This window comes from Sceloporus undulatus, chromosome 2 (genome assembly GCF_019175285.1).
Source record: "Sceloporus undulatus isolate JIND9_A2432 ecotype Alabama chromosome 2, SceUnd_v1.1, whole genome shotgun sequence".
In the NCBI taxonomy this organism is placed as follows: domain Eukaryota; kingdom Metazoa; phylum Chordata; class Lepidosauria; order Squamata; family Phrynosomatidae; genus Sceloporus; species Sceloporus undulatus.
Window position 1 is genome coordinate 11396089 of NC_056523.1, and position 18143 is coordinate 11414231.

The 18143-nt window shown below is 42.3% G+C and overlaps 1 protein-coding gene across 6 annotated transcripts in view; it reads right to left on the bottom strand.

Annotated features, from left to right (window-relative positions):
* LOC121921817 overlaps positions 1 to 18143 on the bottom strand; it is a 194093-nt gene continuing 175950 nt past the window's right edge. For 2 of the 6 annotated variants that reach the window (XM_042450408.1, XM_042450403.1), the window contains exons 2-7: positions 15806 to 15910; positions 11526 to 12244; positions 8234 to 8351; positions 5380 to 5690; positions 1828 to 3317; positions 1 to 564 (exon numbers count right to left, since the gene is read on the bottom strand). In XM_042450408.1, coding sequence (XP_042306342.1) covers positions 177 to 564; positions 1828 to 3317; positions 5380 to 5690; positions 8234 to 8351; positions 11526 to 12224 — 3006 coding nt within the window. In that variant the 5' untranslated portion in view covers positions 12225 to 12244; positions 15806 to 15910 and the 3' untranslated portion in view covers positions 1 to 176. Of the gene's footprint in view, positions 565 to 1827; positions 3318 to 5379; positions 5691 to 8233; positions 8352 to 11525; positions 12251 to 14550; positions 14657 to 15805; positions 16372 to 16852; positions 16895 to 18143 lie in introns of those variants that run through there. The other 4 variants (XM_042450409.1, XM_042450407.1, XM_042450404.1 and 1 more) reach the window with 4 other exon arrangements.

The following is an 18143-nucleotide window of genomic DNA, read 5'->3' on the forward strand; positions in this document are numbered from 1 at the left end:
TAGAATAAAAAGTAATTTTATCCATAGGATTAATAATAGTATAAGAGAATACCTTAATAGCAGAGCGGCACAACAACATGCCTAGCTCTGTCTTCTCTCTAGCGACAAATACCCCAAGGAAAAAAATGTGCGGAAATATTTTATACACTTTAAAAACTACCCTTCAAATGCTGTTTTTAAAAGAGCGCCCTGTTCTGCCTCAAAAGAACCAGCTGCTCAAAGACCTCGTCCGACAAGGAATGTCTTTTCACCGTCGCGCCATTGCACTCTGCACAAAAGAGGCGTTCCGCTGCGGCGCTGGAAGGCATGCCGGTGTTGTACTGGAGGAAGCTCTGCATGACCCGCGGAAAGGCATGGAGGGAGGACACTTCCCGGCTGGGGCACTTCAGGTAATCCCAGACTTCCTCATCGGCGCTGTCCACTGCTGACTTTTTGCCCCGGGGCCGGATGTTGAAGAAGTCGTCTTCCAGACTGTCACTGTCCTGGTCTTTCTCGGAAGACCTGTCATTTTCCTCACTAACTGTGCCCCTTATTTCAGCCTTCACCAAAGCTTCCATCATGTACCTAGTAGAGAGGAGAAGGGAGGTGGAAACTGAAGTTAGTACTTTTACACTGAGCTGGTTGAACCATCATAGTGGCGCATTGAGTGCTGGACTACGACTTTGGGAGGTAAGGCTCAAATCCTACTCAGCCACTGAAACCCACTGGGTGACCTATTTTATTTTTTATTTCATATTATTTTATTTGGATCCCATTGTGGGAGAAAAATCCATGGATGCCCAAGTCCCATTAAATACAGTGGCATAGTAAAATGGTGCCCCTTATATAAAAATGGCAACACAAGGGTTTGCTTTTTGGATATGTTATTATATATATTAAAATATTTTCACATATTTAAAAAATTTTTCTCTGATGGTTGAATCCGTGGATAAAGAATCTGTGGATATGGAGGGCTGACTACATATTTTCTATTCTTTGATAAATAAAAAGTGCCTTCTTGGCAGTGCCATCACGGTTGTGGAATTTGCACCTCCTGCAGTCCCAACTGGAACCAACATTGGGATACTTTTGGTGTTGTTGTTGTGTGCCTTCAAGTCATTTCTGACTTATGACAACCTTAAAGTAAACCTATTATCATGGGTTTTTCTTGGCAAGTTTCTTCAGAAGGGGTTTGCCTTTGCCTCCCCAAGGCTGAGAACATGCAACTTGCCCAAGGTCATCCAGTGGGTTTATGTGGCTGAGCTGAAATTCAAACCCTGGTCTCAAGTGTCATAGTCCAAAATGCAAACCAGTACAAGTCAAAACCTGGCCTTTTTTAAAAAAAATTAAAGCCTTTGGGGCCAAGTGGTTTTATCCAGGCCAGTCATGTGTTATGGTTGCACTATATTAAAACTGACCATAAATCAGTCAGCTTGAAGGCACATAAAAAGAACAACAAGGATGTTACCTCTTGGAAGAATGTATCCCTATTTTCTAGTGTTAGATGCCAAGCAACTGAGTTTTGGGGAAAGGGTCAAATGCATTCTTGGAGGCCTAGTCCATCAACTGTTTAGTTGTCTGGAGGGCACTGGAGCCTACAGTTCAAAGATATTAAATGTTCTGGATTTCCAGATGCTGGGACAAGTAACACGGGAGACTGTGGATATCATGAACTGCTGCAAGATCCCATTTTGGGAGACAAACAGGATATAAATACAATAAACAAATAAATGCCAAGGTCATCTTGATGGGCCACCACTGGGGGGGGGGGAACTCTCAGAATGATGGATATAATGCACCTCCCCACCTTGGTCTGAACCACCTGAAGGACTCCCCTTACTTTCTTACCTGTTGATCTGGGCAGTCTGAGCTGATTCCAACCAGTCCACTTTGAAACGAGGGTGTAAGCAGGCTGCCAGGAGAAGCTTCTTGTCCTCCCAAATACCTGCAAATCGTTTCCTTAGCGCTTCGCGGACACCCTTCAACAGGGGAAGACAGTACGTGTACCTGACAGGCTTGTTTTCCAGCCCCTGTAACTTGCGGTCCAAATTGTACAGAGTTGGCAACAGGTACCCCATGAACATGCCATTCTCTCGTTGCAGGATGTCAAGAGACTGGGCTAAGGGCCACATGATCTCAGTGTACTCCTGCACAACCAGACTCTCTGCAGGTGTGAACCTAGCCAAGGAGCACTGGTCCATTATGGCATCCACTTTTAGTGGCACAGTAGAGAGGAGTTCATTTAGTTGCTTAAGTGCATCAAAGGTGGAATTCCACCGGGTCTTGTTTGGTACCTTGAGACAGACGCCACACTGCTCCCGGATGTACTCCACCAACTGCTTTGATTGCTTCTGCTTGGACCACAGTTTGCTGCACTTCTCCATCAAGGAAGAAAAGTGTCTCCTGAAAGGACCAAGAAGGCTATTTTTAGAGGAATCTGAAACCATGGTTTGTATGTCTTGTGTTGCCACTAGGTTGAGTGTGTGGCTGATGCATCTCTGGTGTGGTGGCAAACTAAAGTCTTTGGAGCCTGCTATTTCTTCCTCTGCCTTGTTACCCGTGTCCAACAACTCAGAGACTGGCAAGAATTTTACCTCAGAGTCTTCCTGGTTGTCATCCTCCTCCTCTTCCTCCTCCATCTCCGCTTCCTCTTCTTCCTCTTCTGCACTGGTTTCTGTAGCATCCTCTAGTTCTTTGGCCCTGAATACCCGGAATGCTTTCACAAAGTTGGAGCCATTGTCCGTGGTTGTGCATACAACTTTGTTGTGAATCCGGTACTGCATATGTACATCATGAAGAGCTTTTGCAAGGACGCTGTATGTAAGGTGCCCTTTTAGACGCTTGTATGACAAGGCCCCAAACTCCCGCTTCAGAGTAGTTGGGCTGATCCAGTGGGCTGTGACCCCTAAGAAGTTCCTCTTGCCATCAGTCCAGCAGTCGGCAGTGGTTGCCACATGAGACACAACGCCCATCCGGCTTGCAAGGGTTTCCCTCATGCCAGCCGCCCTCTTCTCAATTCTGTCCCTTAGGGTGTTGGCGCACATGATGGTGAGGCCTTTTGGAAGGCCAAGACGGACCAGCCCAATGAATGATGCTCTGTCCACAGTCTGAAGGGGCAGCGTCTCTTCCACGATGAAATCCATGATTTTCTTGTCAAGTATCCTCTGAGTGACTGTCTCCTTGCCGTATCCCCATCTGTCTGGGGCTGTCTGCTGCTCATGCTGTTTTGGCATTTTGAGAGCAGGGGGATCATCATCATGTCTCAGTTCTACAGAATAGCCCCGTCTTCTTGCCCTTTTTGTGCTTTCAATTATTTTAAGCTTCTCAGGATGCGCTCTCTAAGGAGGAGGAAGGGAAAAAAACAACCATTAATCCTGGGGGAGGGGGGGATGGAAAAGTCATTTTACAGCTCAAAACACAGACACTACTTAAAGGAACAAATTTCTCAGCACCAGCTCTATTTGTGGTGTCCCAGAGGAGCAAGGCCTTACCACAAGGCAGAGCTTTTTCAATTCTGGAGCTTTCTTCTGTTATAAATCCTCCACCCTTGTCTTTCAGATAGGAAAACATCATCACCATCACCATCATTTCTTGTAATTTCTTTGATATATAAACATGGAACCATTTAAAACGTCAAATAAAACACACACATTCTAAAACAATCCACATTTAAAATTCATAATTTAAAATTCATCTGGATAAGCCTGCTGAAAGAGACTGGTCTTCAATACTGATTTAAATTCGGACAGCATATTCATCTATCAAATCTCTTCCAGCAGGTCGTCCCACAGTCTGGGAGAAGCTGAAGAAAAAGTCCTCTGGCTGACAGTTGCCAACCTCGTCCTGGCTGATTGGATAAATAAGCAAGTCTTTGGTTTGCATTATAGACATTTGTAATTTATTCTTTCAGATATCAGTAATTTGTTATTTTGATTGTGTGTTTTTATGTAGATTGTTAGCCACCTACAGCTTCTACAAATAAGTGTGCTCCAATAGAAATAATGTCAATAAAAACAGATACCAATCTGTTTCAATTAAAATTGAACCCTGACTGATTGATTGATTTTGCTATATTATGCATTTTTTGCTACATTATACATAGAATAATCTTATGGTCCTTTCCCACGGCGCTTTAAAAAATAAAGATTCTTAATGATTTTACAGTTAAATGAAACCACAAACAATACATTTGGCATCCAGTACAATGAGGAGTACAATGCTTATGCTCCACAATAAGACAGTTAAAATCTCCCAATCGCCATAAAGTCGATAACTATGACAGAATCTCTCTCCAAAAAGCAATATATGACGAAGGAGGAGAGCCTACATACCCTAAAGTCTCATCACTCAACCAGCTCACACTATGTCTTAAGAATTGTACAATTTACAATAGTTTACCATTTTTTTTCTGAATAAATTAGAATCTAATTGCTCAATTTAGGCGCGTTACAGACCGCTGGATTGCGGTGGTCTGCTGCCACCGCCGGTTACTGCATCCGGGAACCGCAGCAGCCAAATGGCACGGTTCCCAGACGCAGCAAAGAAGGAGTGCGAAAATCGCACTCCTTCTTGCAGCCTGGAAGAGACGCCGCGAGGCGCTAGTGACGCACTCACGGCGTCACTTTCGCCGCGTGACGTGTGGATGCAGAGCATCCGTTATGTCAAAATGGCAGTGGCTGTGTGGAACGGCCGCCACCATTTGTTACAGACTCAGTCCGTGTTGGGTTAGGGGCGTTTGGAAGAGACGCCCCTTTCTAACCCTAGCACAGACTGAGTCCGTCCTAGGGTGCCTGTTTGTAACGGGCCTTAGATTGGCATTTTATGCACTGAGGTAAAAGCTTATTTTTTTAAAGTTCAATTTGTTCACCTTCAGTCTTGCATGTGGTTCAATTTGCAGTTTAAAAATGAGAAATTAGACTTCTTCATCTTCAAATGTTATATTAATTTTGTAGGGTGTGCAAATAACAACCAAACATTTCTTAGGGGTGCAGTTGGGATCCACTGCCCTAAAGACACAAAACCCAACTTATCTTAGAACTTAAACACAATCATCCCTAGTTTAGTAATTGGATGGTAGACCACCAAAGAATATCAGGTGCTATAGGCCATATTTCAGAGGAAGGAAATAGCCATCTCTGAGACTTACCTCCCTATGAAAAACCTATGAATAAGGGAACTTGAAGGCACATATTGTCATGCCTTGTTCCCAGGATCCAGATTCAGACTCTGATACATATGCACAAGCAAGCTACCTTGAGTCTTGGACACATGCACACACATACATACATATTCATTGACACAACTAATACATTTGTACCATGTTGTGTAAAATTCAGAACAATCTTGGTTGCTCTTGATGTCCCTTGGCATTTTCTGTAGACCAGCACGAGCACCACTTACCTCCAAATGTTTCTTCAGATTTGATGAAGAGGTAATAGCTGCACTCACAGTCTTATAAGCTGGCAGACAGTAATTGCATTGCACAACCAGGTTTTTCCCCCTCTGGCGGACATACGTAAAGGCTTTCTCAAAGCCAGACCAAGGTACTTTCCGCCGTGAGGCTGGAGCTGGGGACTTCTGCTCCATTTCACGCACAGAGTCATCCTGCAACTGCACCTCCACAACAACTGGCGATGCATCTGTTCTGTGTACCGCTGCTGGGAGCTTCGTCTCCAACTGACAGGCGCCTACCTGAGCCACAGCAGCACCACCTATGACAAGAAAGAAGAGTCTGTTTTCAGAATCAGAAAACATTTAAACATTTTAAATCATCACCTAAGATGAACAAAGATTTCCTGTTATCTGCACTCCAGAAACCATCTGATGGGAAGAGCCAAGTGTGGACAACTTCTAAAATGAATCTGCACAAATGGTAGGGCCAGCCCTATAGCAACAGAACCACTTTTAAAGAAAAAGAGATTCCACCTCAACATTAGGAAGAACTTCCTGACAGTAAGAGCTGTTGACAATGGAACATGCTCCATCAGAGAGTGGTGGAATCTCCTTCTTTGGAGGTTTTTAAACAGGGCCATCTATCACGAGTATTTTGATTGTTTATTCCTGCACAATAAGGACTTGGACTGGATGGCCCTTGAGGTCTCTTTCCAACTCACACCAGCAGCTGCGTCCAGACCAGCATTAAAGACAGCAATGCTGAGGATGCTCGTGTCATGCATAGATCTCTGTGAGAAGACTAAGACTCTCCAGGCACTAAAGTTGGCACACCAGAAAAAATAGGTAATAGGCACTCCTACATGTTGCAGTGCAAGACATATCATCTACCCCCGCCAATATGCCAGGGATGAGTATTGCTTAATTGTGTTTTAACTTTTGTACTTGTGGATTTTTAACAAACCAAATGGGCCCATTGGTTTCAATTGTTTATTTCCTGGAAACTTACCAGGTCAAGGACTGGCACTAATTCAGACACAGCCACTCAGAGTAAAACTACTATAAAGCAGGACACACAGACATCTTAGAAAAGGGATGGATAAATGTGAGGAGGGGATCCAGGAGCCAGTTTTAAACTGTTTAATCCACAGTGGGCTGCAATAGCTCTCCCAAAATGAAACTGGAAATTAACATCAGTATTGTAAAACCAGTTTGGGACAGACTAGGAGCAAAAGGAGGCCTTGGCCACATATTAAGGCTTCCAAGAGTGACATGTCTTTCCTTGTTATTGAATTTTGCAGATATGGGGATTGTAAAAAATGAAAAGGGGGGGGGCTAATGGGGACCCCAAAGGGAACTGTACAAAAATGTGGAGGTCACACATGGCTCATAGGCCAGTTGACTTCCCCACTCTTGCTCTAGAGTTGCAAGGATATCATGGCTCCTGGAAAGGTCATTTAGATCAAACTCAAAACTTTATGAGTCTTTCTGCTCTCATCCTTCTAAAATGAACTCTCTCCTTACCCTCAGTGATGTACTAGAGCTTTTAAGAAAAAAAAAGTTAATGATAAGACATATTCCATACCTATTTAAATATTGAGATTTATATCCCATTTCCCCACACAACTGTGCCTAAGGAAGGAAACAACAAAGAAAATAAAATATAAGCTGACATAAACCCAGAGAAGTGAAACTGGCATCCTCCCTACTTTCTTATGGCAGACAAGCAAAGACTTTTCTATTCCGACAAGCATTTGATGAGTGATGATATAAGGCTCATCTTACACAATGCACTGAATGTTGCTAATTGCTGTGCTGGGGTGTGTGTGTTAATAATACATGTTTTAACCTGGTTTTAATTTTTCTGATTGCTTAATTGTGGTTAAATTGTGATTTCTATTTTGTGGATTTTAACTATGTCTTGTAATTGTTGTAAGCTGCTTTGAATCCAAATTGGAGAGGGTGGAAGCAGAATGGAAATGAACAACAACAACAAATTCAAAAAATTGCCCATCTTTGGCAATAAAAACACTGTAACAACAGCAACAAAGCCCATCACCCTGACAATTTTGGCTCTTTCATAAGACTTCAAATATGAGAGTGGGAGATTTGAACAGAAGCCAATTTTATACCATTCTTCTTTTTCTATATCTTTGTGGAGGAGGGGAGGAATAATAGAGGAAGAGAATATTGTTACTTTTGTTTGATGTTATGCTTTAAAATGTAATAAATACAGTACAGTATATATGCTTAAAAATACAAAACAAATCCGTGGCCTGAAGCAGCCGCCCTACTCAGGCTAGTTGTAGGGCTACTCCTGGCATGTATACATAGCAGAGCCACCATTTAGAAGCTGGTAGACCTCTGGGTTCTTCTAATAAAGAAAAACCAAGGCAGATATAGCAATTCTGCCCACCCTGGATTGAACAAGTGGTGAGCGCAAGATACACTGCACCAAAGGCAGTGGGTGCAATGAAAGGGTCCTTTTGCTGACTGGCTGATTTCCAAGGGGAAGCAGCCACTACGTTTCTTTTCCCATTTAAGTTACCTCCTCCCCCAAGAACAGCCTTGCTAGGTCAGGCCCAATATGCAAGACCAGACAGGAGAGACAGGGCCTTCTTGTGGGTGGTGATGCTGTAGAACTCCCTTTTGGTGGTGCTCTGTCCAACTCTTTCTCTTTATATCCTTAGACAAGGAGGGCCGCATAGTTCAGGAGGATTGGGCCAAAGGTCTGTCTAGGCCATTGCCCTCCTGCCCACAACATTCAGCCAGTACTGTGTGAAACAGAACTTCCCACTGTCCATTCTGAACCTGCTTTTCCAATGGATGACGCTCACATTTGAATTCAGAACTTCAGGCCTACCCATCAAGATGGCCTCCTGCTCCTCTTCTGCCTCAGAGATGCAGATCTCCATTGTGTCTGACAGATCCTGCTTCAGTGTTGGGGAAGTAATAAATGCTTCCTCCACTAGTCCAGATCCCTGAAATACAAGGAGGCATTGTGATTAAAGAGACCAAAAAGCCCAGGGCTTATACCTTGTAGGCATGGGATGTGGCAACCCTACTGAAGCTAAGTCAAGCCAATCCAGGTCTTGGGCTGGTAGAAGACTGTCTGAGAAGCCCTTGCATGCCCTTCTCTGAATTATATGATTGGAAGAAAGTATGTAGAGAGATTTTGTAGCACCTTTGAGACTAATTGGAAGAAAGAAGTTGGCAGCATGAGCTCATGCTGCCAACTTCTTTCTTTCTTTCTTTCTTTCTTTCTTTCTTTCAGTTAGTCTCAAAGATGCTACAAGATCTCTCTACATACTGATTCTACAGACTAACATGGCTATATCTTTAAATTCTACCATGATGGAAGAAAGCATGGCTAGAAATGCCATGAGTGGTAATCTAACACTCCAGGATGGCACCAAGTTGGGGAGAAATGCAAGAACCCTTGTTGTGTTATTATGTGTCTTAAAGTCACCCCTGACTTAAGGCAATCCTATCATAAAGTGGTTGGGGAGCTTTGGGAAGATTCATTCAGAGGAGGAGTGCCAATGTAAGACTGAGAAAATCTGACTTGAGTGGAAGTTACACAGAAGGTCTCCAGGCCTGAGGAGGGATTCGAACCCCAGTCTTTCAGGTCTTAGCACAATACTCAAACCACTACACCACAACGCCTCTCCAATGTACCATACATCTGATTAACTCAGGCTATGATTCAATGAAGTGTCCAGTCATTCTCTGTCACAATTAATTGAGGAATGCCTTAGGGAGCTGGGGATGTGTAGCCTGGAGAAGAGAAGGTTAAGAGGTGATATGTTAGCCCTGTTTAAATATTTGAAGGGATGTCATATTGAGGAGGGAGCAAGCTTGTTTTCTGCTGCTCCAGAGACTAAGACCCAGAGCAATGGATGCAAGTTGCAGGAAAAGAGATTCCACCTCAACATTAGGAGGAACTTCCTGACGGTAAGGGCTGTTTGACAGTGGAACAAATTCCCTCAGAGTGTGGTGGAGTCTCCTTCCTTAGAGATCTTCAAACAGAGGCTGGATGGTCATCTGTTGGGGATGCTTTGATTTAGACTTCCTGCATGGCAGGGGGTTGGACTGGATGGGCCTTATGGTCTCTTTCAATTCTATGATTCTATGATTCCTAGAGCTTAGGTTATTGACAAGCTAGAATGTGTGCAGAAGAGGGACAAGAAAATGGCAAAAGGTCTAGAAACCATGCCCTATACAGAGCTGCTTAAGGAACTAGGTATGTTTAGCCTCAGGAAGAGAAGGTTAACAGGTGATATGATAGCCCTGTTTAAGTACTTGAAGTGGTGTCCTACTGAGGATGGAGCAACCTTGTTTTCTGTTGCTTCAGAGACTAGGACACAGGGCAACAGACTCAAACTAGAGGAAAAGGGATTCCACCTCAACATTAGGAAGAACTTTCTGACAGTAAGAGCTGTTTAACAGGGGAGGATGCTCCTTCGATGTGGGGGACTCTCCTTCTTTGAAAGTTTTTAAGCAGAGGCTGGATGGCCATCTGTCTTGGGTACTTTGACTGTGTATTCCTATATGGCAGGAAGTTGGACTGGATAGCCCTTGAGGTCTCTTCCCATTCTAGGATTCTATGCCAACTTAAATCATTATATCGTACTGGCTCTCCAAGATGCCTAGCGATGTAAAATTTCAAGAAATGTCAAAGTCATGGGGATCCCCCTGAGAATTGTTGCAAAGCCAAAAGGAAGTATTCAAGAAAATTGAAAAATGTGTTATTTGCACCCTTTATTAACTGAAGAAGAGTCAGCATGGTGTAGTAGTCTGAGTGCTGGACTACAACCATGGAGGCTAGGGTTCGCTTCCATGCTCAGCCACAAAAATCTACTGGGTGACCTTGGATGGTATAGTCAACCTTACATATCCATGGATTTTGTATACAGGAATTGAAGCATCCATGGTACAAAAATAATTTTAAAATATATTAATTCCAAAAAGCAAACCTTCATTTTGCCATTTTATATAAGGGACACCGTTTTACTATGCCATCGTATTTAACAGGACTTGAGCATCCATAGATTTTGTTAACTCCAGCAGATACCAAGGGCCCACTGTAGACACATTTTGGAAAGAGATTACTGACTGCTTATTTTTTACTGTATGCTGCCTTGAGCGCAATGGAGGAAAACAAGGTACAAATGCAAAGTAGTCACATTTTGGAAGGAGGGCTGACTGTAATGAGGAATATCAATTCTACCTCCATATGTGATATTATGTCCAACAGCAAAGACTTGTATATCAGTTGCTGGGGAACCTGAACCAGAGGGTTCTGTTACACTTATGTGTGGGTTTTCCATAGGTTAACAATCTACATGGTTGACTTCCATATCCTTCACTCAAGCAACTGGGTGTCCTGTTTCTGTTTCAGGCCTTTGGTCAGATCCAGCAGGGCCCTCATAAACAATGGGTAATACATTGTAGTCAAGGCCTTTCCCACTGTCCCCAATCCAATGATCATTACACAGAGCCATTCTCCGTTTGTTGACCCTCTCCCAGCTGCCCGTTCAGCAGGGCTGGCTGGTTCAAACCAGGTTAGATTAAACCAAATGGCTTTTTAAAAAAACACTCCTGCTTTTCTTATTGTTTATTTTCATATATATGTGTGTCTGTGTATTTAAGTCTGATTACTATTACGGTACTACTTTCCAACCCTCTTACTGGAAAATCAATGACTGTTTGAATTTAAAACATTTTTACTTTAACAATTTATTAGTAGTTGCTCAGTGTTAGACCAGCATCTGGTGTCAGTTGCTTTGTTTTAATCAGTTTATTTTACAGTGAAAGAAATGCCTTTCAGAAATAAATCCTTCAGTCAACATAACTCCAACTAAATCAACTTAGACTGACTTAATAAGAATAGGAAACAATAAAAAACTGGAAAGATGTAAACATATCGCTGCATAACAACTTTGGGTTGTTAATGTTAGAAAAGATTAAAGCATGGTTGATCAAGTTTCATAATGCATAAAATAATGTTTCACAGTACTTATATAAGAAGCAGGATTTATTATTTTTTCATTAAAACATTAATATAAAAAAACTGGTTTAAACAAAGAAAGAAAGAAAAGTTTTAATTCAAAACATTGTTTTCCCTCAAGCCTGTCATTCAGCAACATCCCTACCTTTGGTTCCTGGTTCTCAGCCTCTTGCAGCCTCAAGAGAAAGCTTTCAGCCAAAGCCAAGGCCTGGGCACAGGTGGCAGGCCCACTTTTGCATACCCAGATCTGCATCTCCAGGGGCAGGATGGTCAAGAACTGCTCCAGGACCACTAAGTCCACAATCTGCTCCTTGGTGTGTCTCTCCGGCACCAGCCACTGGTGGCAAAGTTCCTGCAACTTACTCAGGACTGCCCGGGGCCCTTCGATCTCCTGGTAACAGAAGTGCCGGAAGTGCTGGCGCTTTATCTCCAAGCGGTCTGGGTCAGCCTCCTCTGGAATCTGCTCTTTCAACCTTTCAGAACCTTCCCAACTTTCACAGGCCTCTCGGATTTTCCCGCCAAGGTCCGGCAAAGTCTGCATTGCTATTGCACCTCCTCCTCTAGGCAACTGGCTGGCATCTTTCAACGACTGATAAGAAGTCTTAAATTCTTTCATGTCCTCGCTGGAGACAGGTTCAAACAACCGCGATGGGCGCCACACAGAGTAAGGAGACAGCACTGTGTTTGGGTCCTTTTCCTGCTGCCAAGATTCCTGCCGTGGCTGGAATCCCTCGTCCAGCTCCTGCTTGTTCTGTGACAGAGCTGCTCCAGACCGGAACACATGAGAGTCTCTTTTTCTTTGGTTCACTCTTGGCCCCGATCGTAGGAAGCCACATTCCGCCATATTTGTTGTCGACTGTATTACTGGAGTTGGAAAACAAATTCAGTGGAAAAAGTCAGCTGGAAAAAAACTGAGTATTGACAATTGTAATGTGATACCTACAAAACCCTGCAGTTTACCCAGTTGTTCTGACTTTTTTAAAACTCTAAATAACAAAAGGACTGGATTACCTTAGAATCTTTTGCTTTAATAGGAACCTTTAATATTAGCTTTGATTACACAGTATTGCTTGGTATTCCTTTATATATTCCCGTGATGCGAGACCTCATCTCTATGCCTTAAGGTTATCTTTTACCTCTTATGTATTAGAAGGCCCCTTGTCAATGACACCTACCCAGCATCCACCCTTTATACACTCTCTCTAAATGTATAAGGGCTAGGGTCCTAAGTGTCTTCCTCCTATTAATTCAATATATTAGGTAGCGTGTTTTTATGTGCCTATATGGTTTAGAAATTCACAGGCAGAGGCTTCTGTTGTAACAAATAAACACTGACTTGACTGAATAACATTTAGCAAGAATCTAACTTAGGTAGAATAGTTCCTTACAAAAATATTACAGTTGCAGGCATTTCACAGTTTCCTCTTTACATTCTCCAATACACTGTCTCTCCCATTCAGTATCCTTCTCTCAACTCAAGTCCCTTCAATTCCTTTCAACTCTCTTCGCCTCTCTTAAACTCCCCCTCAACTGCTTTGCCCTGAACTCTCTTGAGCAGAACTTTCTTGAGCTGAATTCAACTCAACTGAACCTAACTCAACTTAACTTTGACTTCCTAGTCACTCACTCCTCCCTTTTGTATTTACACCTTCCCCAACAGGCTTTCCTTGGACCCAAACTTCAGTGGACACCAAGGGCCCACTGTGTAAGAGAATCACAGAGTTGGAAGGAACCGAAAGAACCCACTGGTCCAACCACCTTCCAAAGTCAATGTATTCCCATGAACTGGCCATCCAACTTCTGCTTAAAGACTTCTAGAGAAGAGCAGTTCAACACTGTTCCTAATACAGTAGGACTTCGTTATCTGCTGGGGTTTGGTTCCAAGATCAACTACAGATAACAAAATCCGTGGATGCTCAAGTCCCATTAAATATAATGGCATAGCAAAATGGTGTTCTTTATTATCAAATGGTAACGCCCAAGGTTTGCTTTTTGGAATTATACTTTTTGGGAGTATTTTCAAGCCATGGATGCTTGAATAAAAAAATACATGGATAAGGAGGGCCAACTGTATCTAGGTGGAATCCCTTGTAATTTTAATTGTTTTTAAAACTGCATGGGCGTGTTTTTTTTATTGATTTCCTTCAGTGAGCCACCTTGAGTTCCATTTCAGGAGAAGGACCAGCATATGAAATAAATAAATAAATAAATAAATAAATACAGTAATATTTAATCCATTGGTTCTTGCCCTGGCTCTGGAGCAGCAGCAGCAAACAAGCTCATTTTCTGCATGACATCCCTTCAGGTATTTAAACATGGCTAGAATATCACCTCTCAAGTTTTCTCCAAGCTAAACATGCCCAGCTCACTGGGCGACCTTTGGCCAGTCACGCTCTGTCTCTCTCAGACCGATCAATTTCACACAATACTGGGTAGCTTAAAGTGGGGGAGAGGACAGCCATGTACGCTGTCTTGAGCACAATGGAGGAAAATAAGGTGCAAATGTAAAGTAATGAAATTTGGGAAAGAAATCATTGGCTAGGTTATTTTTGACAATTAAGCCTGATGGAGGGACAACAAGATGCAAATGCAAAGTAGTCACATTTTGGAAAGAAATGATTGGCTGACTAGAGCATCAACGATTTAGTTATCCACAAGGGGTCCTGGAACCAAACCCCAGCAGACAACAAGAGCCCACTGGAGTTACATTTTGGAAAGTAATTACTGACTGTTTATTTTTTACAGTATGCTGCCCTTGAGTGCAGTGGAGAGAAAACAAGGTGCAAATAAGTAGTTACATTTTGGAAATAAATAATTCACTAGTTATTTTTGGCAGTGCACTACCTTGAGCTTGATGGAGGAAAGAAGAAGTGGAGATGTAAAGTAGCCACATTTTGGAAAACCAGCATGAAAGGCAGACGCTGCTAGCATAACCTTTCATAGACTTGAGCCTACTTCCTGAGAGAAATTATTGACTGGCTTTTTGTTTTTGTTTACTGTGTGATGCCTTTGGAAATGTATTTCCCAAAATCTGATCACTCTGCATTTGTTCCTTGTTCTCCTTCCATCGGCGCATTGCAAAGTGCTCAAGTTTTGGAAAGAAATGATTGAATGGGTAATTTTTTTGACTGGACGACGACTTTGGAAATATATTTCCAAAATTTGATTACCGTATGTACTTGATGATAGGTTAACCTCATGTATAAGTCAAGGGGAGATTTTTGGGCCCAGAATTATGGATTTTGATATGACCCGTGGATAAGTTGAGGGTAAAACCTAGGTGCAAATAACAAAGAATATAAAGTATGAAGCAAAGAAAAGCAATCCAAAACAATTCCAGCAGGTATAACCATTTGTGCTCATGCTAAAGGCTGGATGGATGAGATGGTGGGTTCAGGACTGATTACATTCTTGCTTTTCACCAGGGGATGATTCCCCTTTTTAATATAAATCCTAAATCACAGTACTTACATTGACCTCTGGATAAGTCAAGTGGATAAGTTTTTGGGGCCATTTTTAAACTAACATTGCTAGACTTATACATGAGTATATACAGTACTTTACACTTGTGCCTGGTTCTCCCTCCAGTGAGCTCACTGCAAAGCAATCAAATTTAGGAAATAAATTATTCAGCGGTTATTATTTATTTATTTTTTAATTTATTTTACTGTACAATGTCTTTGGACATTTATTCCCCCAAATTTGATTACTTTGAATTTCCACCTCGTTCTCCCTCCATCGAATTCAATGAAAATTTTGGAAGTAAATTATCGACTGGTTAGACAAACTGAGCAACCTTATTAACGGATCTTAAGGGGCCCTGGTTTATTTTGTCTGGGTTTGAGTAATAAATAAATAAGCTGAGTGAATAAACCAGGCACATCCACTCAGAAAGATGTTTAATATATACTTTTATTCCTGTTTCTCAGGTAGGTATAATAAGCACATAGCTAAGTACCTCCTTAACAAGGAGAAACCTACCCAGGTCTCCTCAAGAAGTAAAAGCCAGAGAGTTGTGCAAAGATGAAACTCTGGCTTTTGGCTACAAGAGGAGTTGAGACCCCTCTCTAAGCCACTCATTAAACCCCCTTCCCATTTAAATGCATTAAAGATATAAACATTAAATATATATTTGTGATCCTCCACCACTTCCTTCCCCTTCTAATAATAATAATAAGAAGAAATGTATTTCCAACATTTTATTACTTTGCCTTTGGGCCTCGTTCCCTTCAGTCAAACTCAATGCAAAGCAGTCAAATCTTGGAAATAAATGACTGGCTGGTTAGAAAAACTTAACACCTGCCCCAGTTATACTTAAATACATTTAAACATATTAAAGATATAAAAATCAAATATCTATGCCCCTTTACAACATCCTTATCCTTCTAATAATAATAATATTAAGAAGAAGAAGAAGAAACATACCGTATATATTCGACTATAAATCGACCTCATGTATGAGTCGAGGGAAGATTTTGGACCCAGAATGATGGATTTTGATATGACCTGTGGATAAGTCGGAGGTAAAACCTAGGGGCAGGTAATGAAGGATGTAAATGACAAAGCAAAGGAAAATAGTACCAACAAACTTACACAATCCCTGCAGGCCTAAAAGTGTTTGTGCTCATACTACTAAAGGCTGGATGGATGAGAGAGTAGAAGGGGTCAGTGCTTCCAGGGCAGATCAAACTCTTGTCTTTCGTCAGGGGATGGTTTTAAACATATATATATATGATTTAAAGTACAGTTGAGTCAGGTTTTTGTGGTTAATTTTAAACCTAAATTTCTAGACTTATACATGAATATATACAGTATTTCCAAAATTTGATTATTTGTATCTCATTCTCCCTTCATTGAGCTCAATAGAAAGCAACTCAGGTCCAAAACACACTGCAGAAATCATTCAGTTTGAGACCGCTTTAAGTGCCCTGGCTCAATGCTAGGGGATTCTGAGAATTGTAGTTGTGTGAGACATCCAGCCTTCTCTGTCAGAGAGCGCTCTGGTGCCTCAATAAACTAGAGTTCCCAGGTTTCCCTCGCACTGAACCAAGGCAATTAAAGTGGCCTCAAACTGGATTATTTCGCAAACAGTATTATTTGGACCCAAATTTTGGAAACAAATTCTGACTGGTAAGACCAGCTTAACAGCCCCATTTACACTTAAATGCATTTGAGAATTATGAAAGGTATAAAGATTAAGTAATATGTGACCCTCCACCTCTTCCTTCCCCTTCTAATAACAGTAATAATACATATATTCCCCTCCATGGAGCTCAGTGCAAAGCCACCCAGTTCTGGAAATGATGTACTGAGTGGTCAGTAGTTCGAACTGGAGTCCCTCCTCATTACATCTGAATACAGTATGTCTGAGTCTATTGGGATGCATAGCTGTCTCTGCCCCTCCTCCCCTTATAATAGCAATAATGATCATGATGTTAATATCAATGCTACTATCCAGTGCCTCCTCCTCACTCCTTTCGCTGCTGCTGCTGCTGCTTCTGCTGCTTCTCCTTCCTAAGAGTCCCGCGGAGGAGCCTCCATTGCGCCAACGATGGAGACACATACAAAGGGCACTTTCGCACCCGGGAGAAATACGGCGACGCACCGGAAGCAGGAGGAGGAAGAAGAAAAAGGGGACACCCACTTCCGGTCCCACAGCCCCACACACGCAGGGGCCGCTCTAGGCGCAAGAGCTCTGTGGCCTCAGCTCCAGGAGGAAAGAAATTGGCGCAGGCGCAGATCGGTTCTCCCGAGAAGGAGGGGCTGTTGCCACAGAACGTTGGGTGTTTGGACTTCAACTCCCAGAAGCCCTAGCCATTTCGGCCAATGCACAGGAATTCTGGGAGTTGGAGTCCAAAACATTTAGAAGCCCAAAGTTTGGAAACCAGTGGTTTGAGGGTTGTTGGACTATGACTCTGGAGAGCCCTGCTTGGCCATGGAATCCCACTGGGTAGTCTTGGGCGAGAAGTCACACTCTCTCAGCCTCAGAGGATGGCAATGGCAAACCCCCTCTGAACAAATCTTGCAAAAAACAAACAAAAACAACCATGATAGGGTCTTCATTAAGTCAGAAAACAGTTGAAGGCCCATAACAACTTAGGTCCAAAACACACTGCAGAAATAATCCAGTGTGGCACCACTTTAACTGCTATGGCTCAGTGCTATGGAATTCTGGGAACTAGTTTGCTGTGGTCTAAATGTCTCACAAAACTACAGTTCCCAGAATAATTCTCTAGCACTGAGCCGGGGCAGTTAAAATGGTCTCAAACTGGATTATTTCTGCAGTGTGTTTTGGACCAAAGACATCTACAATTAATCTTATTAATCTTATGGGTTGTTGGTTGTAATAAAGGCTTGACTGGCTGACACATACATCACCATCATATCACACAAAGGCATTGTATATTCTGATATTTTTATTATTTGGGCCCATGGTACTTTACGCAGGCAAACTGATCTTATCATCTAAAAATGGCGGATTGTGGGGAAGAACTGAGGAAGAAGAAACCAGAGATTTTTTGTGGGTTTTACAGACTATGTGGCCATGTTCTAGAAGAGTTTATTCCTGATGTTTTGCCTGCATCTGTGGCTGGCATCTTTCTCCGAAGATGCCAGCCACAGATGCCAGTGAAATGTCAGGAATAAACTCTTCTAGAACATGGCCACATAGTCTGTAAAACCCACAGAAAAAAACTATGATGCCGGTCATGAAGGCCTTCGACTTCACAACAAACCAGAGTGTTTTGGTAAGACTCCAGAAAAT